We start from the raw sequence: 16,089 nt of genomic DNA, 5'->3' as shown, positions 1-16,089 counted from the left end.
GTCTAGCCATATAGAGTCTAATTAAACAGTAAGTATAATCATGGAGCTCTCCAGTGAAGAACTGGACTGCCCTATAAGGTGGGAAGCACCTTGTCTCTAAAAGTGTTTAACAAGTTGGTTGGTCATGCAGCAGGGTGCCATAAAATAATTCCTCCTACAAGGGTATAGAGAGAAAGAAGTAAGGGGTGGTGATTGGACTCTGATGAACAAATTCAAACCTAAGATTCTATGATACATTAAGGCTTAATTGCTTTATAAACATTGATTCTAAAATAAAATGACCCCCAAAATACACAAAACTAAAATTGCTGGAATACAAGGAAAAATGAACAAATCTACCTTTATAATGGGAGACTGATTGCATGAGCTATTTTATCTACTAACGGGTAAGAGAAATACTGATGGGGAAATATGAACATGAACATCAGAAAAGATATCTGAAATACCAAGCTTGATTTATTTGCAAATATCATGTACCTATCTATTGGTGAATAAACATTCTTCTCTGGTTTTAAAATATAGAAAAATTGACCATAGACTAGCCATAGAGCATGATCGGTCTACTGCACTCCAGCCTGAGTGACAGAGAGAAGACCCTGTCTCTTAAAAAATAAAAAACAGAAAAAAAAAGACTTCATAAAGAGAATGAAAAGATCTTAGACTGAATCCTGGATTAGGGAAGGAAAAAAAACAGCTCTAAAACACCTTAATGGAACAACTGGTAAATTTTCTTCTTTTTTTTTTTTTTTTTTTTTTTGAGACGGAGTTTCACTCTTGTTACCCAGGCTGGAGTGCAATGGCGCGATCTCGGCTCACCGCAACCTCCACCTCCTGGGTTCAGGCAATTCTCCTGCCTCAGCCTCCTGAGTAGCTGGGATTACAGGCACGCGCCACCATGCCCAGCCAATTTTTTGTAGTTTTAGTAGAGACGGGGTTTCACTATGTTGACCAGGATGGTCTCGATCTCTTGACCTCGTGATCCACCCGCCTCGGCCTCCCAAAGTGCTGGGATTACAGGCTTGAGCCACCGCGCCCGGCCTTTTTTTTTTTTTTTTTTTAACATGAGTAATGGAAGCACTGTGCGTTGTACTAATGCCTTCATAACAGATACAGAAAGGAAACTGTTCAAACTTCTCCAGATGGCGGTAACATTTTTCAGCTTGATTTGGTAACATGACTGTGACCTACAGACAGCATAAATATGTGTGCCATCGCGTGTGTAATTTCTTACAGACCAAGCTTGGTTCTTCTCCAGTGTCTCCTTTTGGAGTTGTACCTGATTTTATTACCAGTTTCCATCCGAATCCACTGGGGAATGGGACGATTTTGCTTTTGTTTCTTGGCCGGGAATCGCTTAATCCTGAAAGTCTTGTGAGAAGACATGGCGAGAAACGGAGTAATGCACACACCACGATGGCGGAGAAAGGAAGAGAGAGGAAAAAAAATTTTTTTTTGAAACGGCAACAACAGAGCACACATCATGGAGGTGCGGTCCTCCTAGCGCAGGGCCTGTGTGATCGCTGGACAGGCCACACTCAGGAAGGCAGCTCTGCCTCCGTGTGCCGCTGGCCTGTGAGAGCGCCACTGAGGTACCCACCATCCTTCTACTGCAGATGTGTTTGCCACAGTCACCAAAAAATCAACAAGTTGTCAAGTTTTTTTTTTTTTTTTTTTTTTTAAGACAGAGTCTTGCTCTGTCGCCAGGCTGGAGTGCAGTGGTGCAATCTCGGCTCACTGCAACCTCCGCCTCCTGGGTTCAAGCGATTCATCCGCCTCAGCCTCCCGAGCTGCTGGGACTACAGGCGCCTGCCACCACACCCGGCTAATTTTTGTATTTGTTTTAGTAGAGACGGGGTTTCATTATGGCCAGGATGGTCTCGATCTCTTGACCTCGTGATCCACCCACCTCGGCCTCCCAAAGTGCTAGGATTACAGGCTTGAGCCACCGCGCCCGGCCACAACTGGTAAATTTTCAATAAGGACTGCATGTTAGCCATCTGTACTCTATCAATGTTAAACTACCTAAATTTGGACCAGGCCCAGTGGCTTATACCTGTAATCCCAGTGTTTTGGGAGGTCAAGGCAGGTGGATTGCTTGAGCCCAGCAGGTGGAGACCACCCTGGGCAACATGGCAAAACCCCATCTCTAACAACAACAGCAACAAAATTCCAGGTGTGGTGGTGTGTGCCTGTAGTCCCAGCTACTTGGGAAGCTGAGGTGGGAGCCTCACTTGAGCCCGGGAGGTGGTTGTAGTGAGCTGAGATTGCAGCACTGCACTCCAGCCTGGGTGGCAAACAGACAAAAACGACCTCAACTGGAACATTTTTCTGTGAGTATCTAAGACGGTATCATTGTCTTTGGAGACACATGCTACAACTTACTCCCAAATGATTCAGAAAATAATATATATAATACATATTATATATATGTATATGTTACATAGACACTCTTACAAATATAGCAATTGTGGCAAACTGCGACCCTATGTGAAGGGTCTACAGGCGTTCATTAATTCTGAAACTTTCTTATAAGACTGATTTTTTTTCAAAAGAAGTCAACACGCCTGTAATCCCAGCACTTTGGGAGGCCAAGGCGGGTGGATCACGAGGTCAAGAGATCGAGACCATGCTGGTCAACATGGTGAAACCCCGTCTCTACTAAAAATACAAAAAATTAGCTGGGCATGGTGGCGTGTGCCTGCAATCCCAGCTACTCAGGAGGCTGAGGCAGGAGAATTGCCTGAACCCAGGAGGCGGAGGTTGCGGTGAGCCGAGATCGCGCCATTGCACTCCAGCCTGGGTAACAAGAGCGGAACTCCGCCTAAAAAAAAAAAAAAGAAGTCAAAAAAATTTTTTTTATTTGAAAACACTATAAATAGGGAGAAGATACTGCAACACATACAATTTACAAAAGATTATTAATTATATAAACATATATACATTATATATACATTTATATATGTACACAGACACACACACATATACACCCTTAGAAGGGGAAGAGAAAATATGAATGAATAATCAACATATTTCAAAGTGCTCAACCTTGTCACTAATTACAGAATGCAAATTAAGACAAAAACATCGCAACTATTTATTCTGGGTAGACTAGCAAAAAGTAACAAGTGTGAAAATAAGGAGGATTAGACAGAATTGTGGTCAGTGCTGGTGGCAGTATAGATTGGTACAACCACTTTGAAAACATTTCTGTGTTATCTTTGAAAGCTGAACAGCCCCCATAGCCTGTGATGTAGTAGTGTCGCTCCTAAGTAGAAACGAGACGCCAGCGCATGGACAGAAGGTGAACAAGCATGCTCCGACCGGCCTTATTGGTAATTACTCGGGGCACATTCAGGTTTTGTGGGGTGTTAGCTTATATAATTGAAGAAGAGGGAGGCTTTTAAAGAAAAAGATACAGAATTATGAATAAAAATTTAGTTCAAAAGTGAATATTTTATTATGGCGAAATAAATTACAAATGTCACAAAATCCAGGAAAAGAGTTCTGCTATAGGTTTGTGACCTACAAACTTGAGAAGTCTGATACATTCAGTCTGTGTGGTTCTTATCAATAAACAAAATACTTAAAGTGCGTTTTTACTCCTATCCGATACAGAACTGAATACATTCCTGACAGGAGAAAACTTCCTTTTGAGCAGGCAGTAAAAAAATAAATGCTCTGTTACTACACTTAACAACTTCGATGAATCAAAAAAAAAAAAAATGTTGAGGGATAAAAAGCAAATTTCAGAAGGTTATATTTTTATAAAGCTCAAAAAGAAGAAAAACACACCAATACACGGTTAGGAATGTATCCAAATATGATAAAACCACTTAAAAAGGCAAAGAGAGACAAAACTCAGGATAGTGGCAGTGAGCTAACGGGCCAGCAGTAGAATCCTGGAGATTCATGGATACAAAGACTGATAACGTGGTGGAGTGATAGCTTTATCAGTACACTTTAAATTTTACATATTTGGTAAATATGCTCTTTTGTATGCATCAACTATTAAACTGGAAATATTTTTATAGTTAAAGGACCTGAATGTAAGTCAGCTTCCCTCCTCCCTCTCCCGTGCTTTCTCCTCTCCTCCATCACTTTTCAACTACAAGCTGCTTGGCACACATGGCTCCAAGAAGCTGGAAAAACAGGGAAATGTCAGCCCACAAGGACCAAGAACCGTGACTTGTGTTATTTTCTTGTTGGTGTTGAGGCTGGGGGTGGGGGGAGGGCGGGAGGGCAATGGTGCAGGAAATATTATCCAACATATCAAATACGACACATCGAGCTGACTCCGCTTAAATGTTGAGTGGCTCTACTCACTAGCTAAAGGCAGAAAAGAGTTTTTGCGCCCAACGGGCAGTGCCCCTCCCTTTTACACTCACACTTCCCACTTTCTAAAGGTGCCAGGCCCCCGCACCACCCTCCAGCTTCTTTCCGGCTGCTCGGACTCTTTTCTACCAGTCCCAGCCCACTCGATTACGTAAATTCTTCCAAGGCGATCCCCAAACGTGCCCCTCCGTCCGGAACCCGTCCATCTCCGACCGGTTCCGAGATTTGCCACCAGCCCAGAGCCGGGAGGGAGCGAGGAAGATTCGTGGAGCTTCGCGGCCCCGCCCCTCCTCCCTCCCTCCCAATCCACTGACGGCTCCCAACGAGCTCCGCCCCCGCAGTGGCCCCGCCTCCCCACCGCCCGGAAGACGTGCTGCGGCCCCCTCCCAAAACCCGGAGAAGTGGATTCTGCGCTCTGCTCCGCACCGCAGCAGCCGTCCAGGGCCGCAGTCCGAACCACAAGGTCGGGGCTTGTCGGCCGGAAACCTGGGCTGGAGCCTGGAAGAGGGAGCCAGCTCCGAGCAGAGGCGGACGCGGGCTCAGGCCTGCGCGGGTGAGCGTGCCCCGGAGCTCAGGCCCCCGGCCGTCCTGCAGCCCCTCCTTCGGGCCCCGGGGCGCTAGGCCGCGGCGGCTTGACGGATGCCCCTGCGCGGCCGCCCCCCCCCATCCTTGCAGTTCTCCTAGTCCCGGGCCTCTACCGGGAACCCGGCGCCCCGCCCGTCTCCTAGCAGCTCCGTGACGTGCAGGCGCCTCGGGGTGCGGTGCCGCCGGGCGTGGGAGGGAGGCAACGCCCGAGGGGAGGGTCCGCCGTCGGGCGGGGGTGCGGGGGGCGTTGGCGACAATTGGAGGCCGCGCCGCCGCCCGCCCAGCAGGAGCCTGTTCCCTTTCGCCATTGGCAGACTTTGAGTACCGAGCTCTTTCCTGCCCACCCAGAGCCGTCCCTGTCCCGCCCGCCACCCCTGTACATTTTCTGAGACTTAGGATAGTCTAGACCCTCGGTTACATTTCTGTTGGAATTTTTCTGGAAATTGGAATCTGGCAATTTAAAGAAAGAATTTTTTTAAGAAAAATATTTATTAATATATTTGATAGTCCCCAGATTAGGTTAAAAGTCTTCCCAATCACTGTAATTTTGCAAAGACATATTTTAGTGTAAATAGGTGTTGATGGAAAGAGTCAAACTCTAAAAATATTTGAAGAGATTTATTTGAGCCAAATACAAGTGACTGTGGCCCGTGACACAGCCCTCAGGAGGTCCTGAGAACATGTGCCCAAGGCAGTTGGGGTACAGCTTGGTTTATATATTTTAGGAAGGCATGAGACATCAATCAAATACATTTAAGAAATACATTGGTTATTTTAGTATTACTGATATTAAGGGGAAAAAAAAAAAGAAATACATTGGTACGATTTGGAAGGGCAGGACAACTCAAAGCCCAGGGCTTCCAGGCTATGGGTAAATGTAAACATTATCTGGTTGACAATCTGAAGATCTGGAATCTGTAAAAAGGAATGTTCCGGTTAAAGATAAAGGATTGTGGAGACCAAGTTTTACTGTGCAGAGGAAGCTCTTGGATAGCAGACTTTAGAGAGAGCAGGTTGTAAATTGTTTTATATTGGACTTTAAAGGGTGCCTGGCTCTTAGTTGGTTATCTCCTGGATCTGGGAAGGAAGGAAGGAAAACAAAGGGGGAAGGGAATGCTGTATAAAATAGGGATTTTTCCCACAAGAGACTTTGCAGGGCAGTTTTAAGGTATGGCAAGGACATATATTTTGGGGTAAAACATTTTGATTTTCTTCCTTGTTATGTCAGAGTGAGATTGGAAAGTAAGTCACGATGTACAGGGTTAAGTAAACTCATCTAATGAGAATGTATGGTTTGTAAGACCTGACTCTCCAGACCCCTTAGAAAGGAATTTGGGTAAGATAAAAAAATTAGAGCTTAGTCGTCAAATGGTTGAGAGCGTATGCTCTGGAGCCAGAGTGCCAGGGCTGTAACATTTAAGAATTATTTGAGCTTGGACAAACCACTTAATTCCAGGTGGCTCAGTTTCTTCTGAGGGTATGTAATGTGTGTTATACACACACATACACACACACACACACGCACGTTTTTTCATTATGTATATTACTATATTATTTTTTCATTGTGCTATATTATGTATTTTTTTTGAGACCTTTCATTATTTACCTTTATTGAAAATGGAATCTGAATATTCGTCATAATCTTTCATTTTGCCTACATTTATATCCATAGTATGTATTTAAAGCAATGAGGTAACTTGACTTTAATTTCTGAAGCATGGCAAACTTCAAGATAGGGAGATTAAAAAAATAATCTAAAGATGATAAAAATGGTAAACTTGTGTTACATACACCATAATAAAAAAATAATCTAAAGTAACAGAAAAAAATCTTTGTAAAGCGAAATTGAGTTACTCCTCATTATTAGTGACATAACATCTGTATTTCAAGGTGAGTTTGAACACTTTAGAAATTAAAGAATCATCCCTTCATAGGTTTAAGAATATATAATGAAAAAGATGGATGGCGTTTAAAGAAGGGTACCCAAGCTGCATATCTTTATGCAGTGTAATATTCTCATATCCAGTATCAACATGTCTTTCTTTGTTGGAACTCTCTTTTCCATTTCACGGGTCTTGTTTTTCTACTTGAACAGGACTAGATGAACTGACTAGTTACAGCGATGATGAAAGAAGTTTAAAATTTGTTTTGCGTTCGTTGTATTCCATTCTTGTTCTTTCAGGGGTCCTTCACACACGGATACATACTTTTTCAAGATTTTTTCTCCTACTTCTCGGAAATCCAAGGGTTCCTTTTGTATAGTGCAGCTTGCTCCAGAAACATCAGCATCCATTTCATGATTTTCTGGTTGCTGATCAGCACAATACTTTGATCCCCAGTAACACATTTCTCCACTGTACATCATAGCCAGCAGATGAATGTCACTAAATATTCCTTTTTAAGCAAACTGGATTTTCTCAAGAGCCACTCTCTTCTTTTGGTCAGAGAATTGGCAATAGATATACAGCAGGGCTTCTCGTCTCCAAGAGAGACATTCCAGTAGCTCGTCCACAAGCAAATTGCAGTGTTTTGGATGCATATTATTTTCCTTAACTAAAATTTCTGGCTCTGAAAGAAAACTGATCAGCTCTTTTACTTTCTGTGAAGAGTCTTCAGGAAAATCTTCATCCACTAGTTTGTTCTCTTCAAAATAGGTCATGTCCAAAATAGCCTGTGTGTAAAGTTCTAGAAGATTTGATGGATTTGAACATTCTTTCTCTTCTCCACACAGGAGTTTCAATTTTTCTAATGCTGCAGAGGCCCGAATTAAAAAGTGATCATCTTCACCGGCAGCTTCGCCACGTTGCTGTATGTGGTCCTGAGCCAGGTCCCCGAGCTCTTCCACCCCCTCTCACCACACTCTATACTATGTATTATTAGTCTTGTGTATATTAGTCTGTAATACACATAGTATAGCATAACGAAAAAATATCTCTGCATATGTATTAGGTAATGCTAACCTGTTTACATGGTGGTTGTGAAGATTAGATGAAGTATTGTGTTTGGCACATAATAAACACTGTGTTACTTATATGAAAATAGCATTTTCTCCATGATTTGTGGTTTTGATTTTAAAGATTCTAATTGTGAAGTATCTCTCCTGTTTTCTTTTTTTTTTTTTAATTGTACTTTGGGTCCTGGGGTTCCTGATTTCTTTTTTGATGCTATGATAGGATTTACCCCAGAATTTCTATAATATCTGATACTTCAAAGTGCAAATAATCAGTAAACAGAAATAGAGCATGTGTACAAGGCTATGTCGAGCAGTGTGCAGTGTTTCAACATTGCTATATGTGAGGAAGAAAACTCCATCTCGTCATCAGTGGAATCTGGTGAATGGAAGAAAAGTTTGATATAAAGAATGTCATGATGTCCTCGCTATTCATATCAGGCATAGCCAGCCCCAGGATACTAGGCTGATTCTGTGACAATCATAAGGTACCTTATTTTTATTTTTATTTTTTCATTTTTTGAGACAGAATCTCACTCTGTCACCCAGGCTGGAGTGCAGGGGCCTGATCTCGGCTCACTGCAACCTCTGCCTCCCGGGTTCAAGTGATTTTCCTCCCTCAGCCTCCTGAGCAGCTGGGATTACAAGTGCGTGCTGCCACACCCAGCTAATTTTTGAATATTTAGTAGAGATGGGGTTTCAGCATGTTGGCCAGGCTGGTCTCAAACTCCTGACCTCAAGTGATCTGCCTGCCTCGGCCTCCCAAACTGCTGGGATTACAGGTGTGAGCCACTATGCCTGGCTGTTAATCATATGGTACTTTATATGTGATTTATTAATGGTAAAATAAATCTCATTATATAGTTTCCCTAACAGAATATTGAAGGATGTTTGTTCCAAGATCTCTAAAAATCAAGAAGAATGCTAATGATGATGGCAAAAGTTGTGTGGCTAAGAGAATTAAACCAGACGCAGGAGACCTTCAGCTGGACAAAAGCAGAGATGTTCCCATTGATGCTTTAGTTACAGAGGCCGCCACAACACCAGATGGGCACTGCAGTGAATCCTGCCCTCTCCCCAGCCCAGGTGGCCAGCTGGCAGAGGTTCATTCGGTAGATCCTGAGCAGGGTGTGAAGGACAGCCATCCTTCTGAAGAGCCGGTTAAGTCATTTTCCAAAACACAGCGCTGGCCAGAACCGGGGGAACCCGTCTGTGTTGTCTGTGGTCGTTATGGAGAGTATATCTGTGATAAGACAGATGAAGACGTGTGTAGTTTGGAGTGTAAAGCAAAACATCTTCTGCAAGTTAAGGAAAAGGAAGAGAAATCAAAACTCAGCAATCCACAGAAGGCTGATTGTGAGCGAGAGTCTCCACTGAATGCTTCCTATGTGTACAAAGAGCACCCCTTTATTTTGAACCTTCAGGAAGACCAGATTGAAAATCTTAAACAGCAGCTGGGAATTTTAGTTCAAGGGCAAGAAGTCACTAGGCCCATTATTGACTTCGAACATTGTGGTTTCCCTGAGGTCTTAAATCACAACTTGAAGAAATCAGGCTATGAGGTGCCAACCCCCATCCAAATGCAGATGATTCCTGTGGGACTTCTGGGAAGAGACGTTCTGGCCAGTGCAGATACTGGTTCAGGAAAAACAGCTGCTTTTCTTCTTCCTGTTATCATGCGAGCTTTATTCGAGGTAAGTATTAATGGTAGGGTTCACGTGTATTCTTGGAGACAAGTGAGGGGTTTACCAAGTTTCATTCTTAATTATATTAAAATTGCAGGCTAAAACTACATATTTGGAATTATAGTCACTAGTGCCTGTAGTGATTTTGCTTCTGATAGTAGTTTGTATGAAAACATAATTTCAGGGAATTTTTCTTGTATTATGTTGAACCAGAGATCTCATTATGGAGGATCTAAACACTTGCTTCCTTACAAAACATTTTCTTTTTAATAGTTTTGCTATTAAAAGAATGAACTTTGGATTTGAGGGGAAAAAAATCCAGCCGACCAGACGAGCTGCCATTTGTGTGTCAGTTTAGCCTCCTTGGATTTTGTGTTTTGAAGAAACTGATTTATACTGAGGTTGAAGCACGTTGTAGAGTTTCAACATAGACTCTTAACTGTGATCTATGGTTCATCTTAAAATAATCACGACCGTACCTTACTTGTTAGTTTAGTGTATAAAGCACTTTCACATATAATTAGTTTAACAAACATGTTGAGTAATTACTGTTTGCCAAGGACTGGTGAGCTTCTGAAGTATGAAGTATGGCAGGACGGGAAGTGAGTAAAAAATGTGAGCAGAGAGAGGAAAGATAAAGGAGAAAAATTTGGAAAACCAAAGAGTAGTGGAAGAGAGTGTGAAGGAAATAAAAAGCACTAGATTTTTTAAAATACAGGTCACACATGCTCAAGACCAAAATAGAGCCATAAAGCCCGAAATAGGATGTGGGTATATATGTAAGTTCTATGGACAAAGAAAGAAGTGAATCTGCAAGACAGCCAAGCGGGAAAAACCAAGGGTGGCATGCCAGCTTGGACCAGATCTGCATGGCAACTGCTGGGTTCTCTCTTCAGAGGAGGATGACTGCAGATTACAAAGTCCAGTTAACTAGGAGCAAAGCTCCAGTTTTCTTACCTTGGTTACTGTGGATGCCTCTCCCCAGCGCCAATTTTGGTCTTTCATTATATTCTGTGTTATGTAAGAAATGAGTTTAATTTATGATGGTTTTGGAGGAAAACAATCTGCAGTAAGCAGAAGGCAGGAGGACTCATATCCAGTTGGGAATGCTTTAAAAGGGCCATGTTCCTGGAATGCTCGTGAAGATTTAGTTCATATTGGCAAGAATTAATTGCTGGTGTTTTTAAAGTTGTTTTTCACATCTTTGCAGAGGAAAACTCCATCTGCACTCATTCTTACACCAACCAGAGAGTTAGCCATTCAGATAGAGAGACAAGCTAAAGAATTGATGAGTGGCCTGCCACGCATGAAAACTGTGCTTCTTGTAGGGGGCTTACCCTTACCCCCACAGCTCTACCGTCTGCAGCAACATGTTAAGGTAAGCACTGATGTGATACAGTGTTTTTGAAAAGTTTTGTAAGCAATACAGGAACTAGTGGACTTTGTCCCCTTGAAGAACTTTTAAAAGATTTTAGAGAGTCTTTAAATTCTTACTAAATAAGCCTTAGGTTTTTTTTTTTAAGTTTGTTTTATTTAGGAAAGGAAAGAAACACAATTTATTGAGTGCCTGTTACATGCCAAAGGCTGTTGAATGTTCTCACACGCATTATCTCATTCAAGTGTCACATTTACTTCTGAAGGTGGGTTGGCATATCCCTAGCCCATGTTTTATAGTCGAGAAGTTGAATCTCAGAAAGATGGGGTTTACTGAAGGATCTATAGCCAATAAATAGTAGTTGCCAAAATTGAAACCTTAATTTACCCGACTTTCCTCCTTCCTTAGCCATGCTGTTATGCATAGTCTGTATTTTATGATATGTAAAAGTATGTAAAAGCAATGTGGTCTGATTCTAGCTTTGGAACTTGGTAGCTGTATGGCCATAGATAAGCTTACTTCACTTCTGGGGGCTTCAGTTTTCTTGAGTTTGAATGGGTGGCTGAAGATACCTGCCTTTGAAATAAAAATGTTTAATGGAAGATTTGGCACAGATGTTGACCAATCAAAGTAGACTGCAGCTTTAGTGCAGGAACTGGGTCCTTGAGGCCCCTTGGTATTCTGGGCATTAACTGTGTAGTTAACTGCGGTGGCAGGGAGGCTCTGGAGACCCAGGGGAGGAGCTGGCTTGGCAGGAAGTTGGGAGAGGGGACTCAGGGAAAGGGCACTCTGAGCAGCAGTACCAGCTGGGATGAAGCTCCTGCTGCAGTATTTGACAGCTTCTGTGGGTGAATATCAGCCTTTCATGTTGGAATCTTTTGAAGGTCAAATCAGATGTATCTGACAGATTTTATTTATTTATTTGAAACATCCAGGTAGTATCTGACAGATTTAAAGCCTGTAAAATGTTTTAAGAAATTACAGGTTGATAATTAATGGGTTATTGGATCAATGATTTTTTTTTTTTTTTTTTTTTTTTTTAGACGGGGTTTCACTCTTGTTACCCAGGCTGGAGTGCAATGGCTCGATCTCGGCTCACCGCAACCTCCGCCTCCTGGGTTCAGGCAATTCTCCTGCCTCAGCCTCCTGAGTAGCTGGGATTACAGGCACGCGCCACCATGCCCAGCTAATGTTTTGTATTTTTAGTAGAGACGGGGTTTCACCATGTTGACCAGGATGGTCTCGATCTCTTGACCTCATGATCCACCCACCTCGGCCTCCCAAAGTGCTGGGATTACAGGCTTGAGCCACCACGCCCGGCCTGGATCAGTGATTTTTAAAGGTGGACCTCCAGTATATAAAACAAAGATGATATTAATGCCAAATTATAAGTTTAGCAATATATATTTATAAAGTAAATAATACAAGTATTTTTGATGGGCATCAAATTTGAAGTTGGGTTAATGGAGTTTAACTACAGTCTCATGTCAACCTCTGCATTAAATTTATTTTTGTTGCAAACAATGGTTAACATTATAATTTAAGTGGATAAGTAGATGCAAACTTCTAACAGCTTTTAAACTAAGCTTGCATTCTGATTCTTAAAAAATATATGTTAATATATCGGTGTTAGTTTCCAGCTTGTAACATTTAGTAGCAACACATATGATTGGGCACAGTGTTTTAACACATTTTTGGTGTGTGGGGGGGGTCCAAGTTTTGCTCTTATTGCCCAGGCTGGAGTGCAACGGCACAACCTCGGCGCACTGCAACCTCCGCCTCCCAGGTTCAAGTGATTCTTTTGCCTCAGCCTCCTGAGTAGCTGGGACTGCAGTCATGTCCCACCATACCCAGCTAATTTTTGTGTTTTTAGTAGAGGTGGGATTTCACCATGTTGGCCAGGACGGTCTTGATCTCCTGACCTCGTGATCTGCCTGCCTCGGCCCTCCAAAGTGCTGGGATTACAGGTGTGAGCCACCACGCCCGGCCCTAATCTTGCACTTTTAAGGTTTACATGCCACTTACTTTGAAGAACATCCTTCAATTGATTAGATTCAAGTTACATGTCTTTGACAGGGATATCACAGAAGAGATGCTTTGTTTTTTCCATTTCATCCTTTTAGGTTGCACAGTTATCAGTATGTCCTTTTGTTGGTCATACGATCTGTAAAGTAATTGTAAAGTTTATTTTTTTCCCCTTTGTGTTCAGTATTTTGCGGAGAGTACTTTGAGATGTAGTTTGAAATGTAAATTTCTCATTCTTCACCACACTTTAAATTTATTTATATATGTATTTATATCAGTATGGACTCGTGGCTTCCTGTTATTCAGAGGTTTACAATCTGTTATTATCATTATTTGTTTTGATATTCCAGTTGATCTCCATCTGGCCAGTGGAAGCATTTTCCAGTTGATTTCTTTTTATTATTATTTATTTATTTATTTATTTATTTTTTAAGACGGGTTTTCACCATGTGGGTCAGGCTGGTCTTGAACTCCCGACCTCAGGTGATCTGCCCGCCTTGGCCTCCAAAGTGCTTGGATTACAGGCGTGAGCCACCACGCCCGGCCTCCAGTAGGTTTCTGTGTTCTTTGTTCATATCTCCATCACTGAGTCTTCCTTACTTTCTATCGAAAGATGTTCCATGCTTACATTTTTCTTTCCCTGCCCTAGCCCTGGAATCATGCCTTCTCCAAAGAGCCCTGGTTTCTTTAATAGAGGATAGTATTTTAAAAGAAAGACCTGGGCTGTGTGTGTTTATTGCTATTGGACTATCACTGCTTAGGACCTCCCAGTGGATAGAGCTAGGGAATACTGTTGTCCTGTGGGGACTGGTTCTGGGATCCTCTGTGTATGTACCAAAATCTTTGCATACTTGAAGCCTGTGGTTGGCCTTGCTGAACCCGAGTATTTTTGGTCTGTGTTTGGTTGAAATTTATATGTATCAGTGGACTTACACTGTTGAAATCCATGTTGTTCAAGGGTCAGCTGCATATCCAAGTGTGTGTTTTTCTGTCTATATTTATTAGAAACCATGAGTTCATGTTGATACTTCCAGTTCCAATTCAATACAACAGGATTCATTCATATCAACAGAATATTCATTCATATTCTGTAACTGACAGAAACCTGCCGCTCATTTTCCTTTAGGTATTTATTTATTTGACCAATCCTCCTCTATGCAGCTCGCCTCCCACCGCCAGCACTGCCCCTCCCACAGCGTTGCCTCCCTCACCAGACTCGACCTGCACTCTCCTCAGCCCATCAGGCTGCAGCACCCAATGCAGGGTTGCCTTTTTGCAGAGGCTCCTCCTTGCCCCACCTGTCCCTCCCACCCCTCTCACCAGCCTGAGCTCATCTCAGATGCCCTGTGAGAAAAAAGAACCAAAGCCTCTGTCTCTTCAGCACAGCTGCCCTTCGAGAGCAAGGGCAAAATGAAAAGCTTTTCAAATAAAATTGAGAAAGTTATTGCCAACATACGTATAAGAGAACTTTAAAACTATGATAGCCGACAGATAAAGATCATGCCAGGAAGGAAGGTGTGGGATGGAAGAAATAATGGTGGGAAAGGAAAATAGTAAGCATGTGCGTAAATCTCAGGATCTAACATTGAATGAAACAGTAATCATTATGAACAACCTGTGGGTTTAAAAATAAAATAGGCCAGGCACAGTGGCTCACGCCTGTAACTCCAGCACTTTGGGAGGCTGAGGCGGGTGGATCACCTGAGGTCGGGAGTTTGAGACCAGCCTGACCAACGTGGAGAAACCCCATATCTACTAAAAATATAAAATTAGTCAGGCATGGTGGCACATGCCTATAATCCCAGCTACTCAGGAGGCTGAGGCAGGAGAATTGCTTGAACCCGTGGGTGGAGGTTATAGTGAGCCGAGATCGAGACATTGCACTCCAGCCTGGGTGACAAGAGTGAAACTCTGTCTCAAAAATAAATAAATAGGCCAGGCTTGGTGGCTCACACCTGTAATCCCAGCACTTTGGGAGGCAGAGGCGGGCAGATCACGAGGCCAAGAGATCAAGACCAGGCTGGCCAACATGGTGAAACCCCATCTCTACTAAAAATATGAAAATTAGCTGGGCGTGGTGGCACATGCCTGTAGTCCTAGCTACTTAGGAGGCGAGACAAGAGAATCACTTGAACCCAGGAGTCAGAGGTTGCAGTGAGCTGAGATTGTGCCACTGCACTCCAGCCTGGCAACAGAGCGAGACTTCATCTCAAAAAGAAAGAAGGGGCAGGGAGACGAAGAAAGAGAGAGAAAGAAGTAAATTAAATACTGGCCAACGGTAGCATAGATGTGCAGGGGAGATGTGATTGGTATTAAAGCATTTTTCCTTATTGTTTAAAAAAAGGTAAAAATGAGCTGAGTATAGTGGCTAATGCCTGTAATCTTTGGGAGGCCAAGGCGGGAGGATTGCTTGAACCCAGGAGTTTGAGACTAGTCTGGGCAATATAGAGACCTTGTCTCTATAAAAAACAAATAAAAAAATTGGGTGCGGTAGGTCATGCCTATAATCCCAGCACTTTAGGAGGCGGGCAGATCACAAGGTCAGGTCTGGCCAACATAGTGAAACTCTGTCTCTACTAAAAATACAAAGTTAGCCGAGTGTAGTGGTGCATGCCTGTAATTCCAACTACTTGGGAGTCTGAGATGGGAGAATCACTTGAACCCTGGAGGTGGAGGTTGCGGTGAGCCCAGGTGGCGCCATTTGCACTCCAGCCTGGGTGACAGAGCAAGACTCTATTTCAGAAAAAATTAGCCAGGTGTGGTGGCACGCACCAGTAGTCCCAGTTATTTGGGAGGCTGAGGCAGGAGGACCCCTTGAGCCCAGGAAGTTAAGGCCACAGTGAGCCATGATTGCACCATTGCGCTCCCTTCTGGGTGATAGAGCAAGACTGTATCAAAAAAAAAAAAAAAAAAAAGCCCTCATCATTAGCCACTAACATATTACAAAATTGTTAAGGAGCCTTAAGCAACCTTAGAAATTACTTTGCCCAACCTCTTAATTTTAAAATGAAATAAAAAGCCCAAAGATGGTACAGAATTTTCACTTGTTTATGGAACCATGCAGTCAAACTGTCCGTAAGGCCTTTCCTGGTCCCTGCCTTGTTTTCCAGCCTCAGCCTGTCTCATTCTCCGCCCCC

The 16,089-nt window shown here is 42.9% G+C and overlaps 1 protein-coding gene and 2 pseudogenes across 7 annotated transcripts in view; 1 reads left to right on the top strand and 2 right to left on the bottom strand.

The window, feature by feature from the left end:
* Positions 1 to 1,187: 1,187 nt before the first annotated feature.
* On the bottom strand, positions 1,188 to 1,436 carry LOC116558594 (annotated as a pseudogene).
* A 3,232-nt stretch (positions 1,437 to 4,668) lies between these two features.
* Positions 4,669 to 16,089, top strand: part of DDX59 (DEAD-box helicase 59) — a 25,986-nt gene continuing 14,565 nt past the window's right edge. For 3 of the 7 annotated variants that reach the window (XM_032288658.1, XM_032288662.1, XM_032288664.1), the window contains exons 1-3: positions 4,773 to 4,885; positions 8,732 to 9,561; positions 10,763 to 10,930. In XM_032288658.1, the coding sequence (XP_032144549.1) occupies positions 8,755 to 9,561; positions 10,763 to 10,930 (975 nt within the window). In that variant the 5' untranslated portion in view covers positions 4,773 to 4,885; positions 8,732 to 8,754. Of the gene's footprint in view, positions 4,886 to 7,653; positions 8,356 to 8,622; positions 9,562 to 10,762; positions 10,931 to 16,089 lie in introns of those variants that run through there. The other 4 variants (XM_032288661.1, XM_032288663.1, XM_032288660.1 and 1 more) reach the window with 3 other exon arrangements.
* LOC116559069 lies at positions 5,695 to 7,768 on the bottom strand (annotated as a pseudogene).

Source organism: Sapajus apella, unplaced genomic scaffold, assembly GCF_009761245.1.
Source record: "Sapajus apella isolate SASKATOON/1434 unplaced genomic scaffold, GSC_monkey_1.0 scaffold22, whole genome shotgun sequence".
Taxonomy (NCBI): domain Eukaryota; kingdom Metazoa; phylum Chordata; class Mammalia; order Primates; family Cebidae; genus Sapajus; species Sapajus apella.
This window is presented reverse-complemented; position numbering and strand designations above follow the sequence as displayed.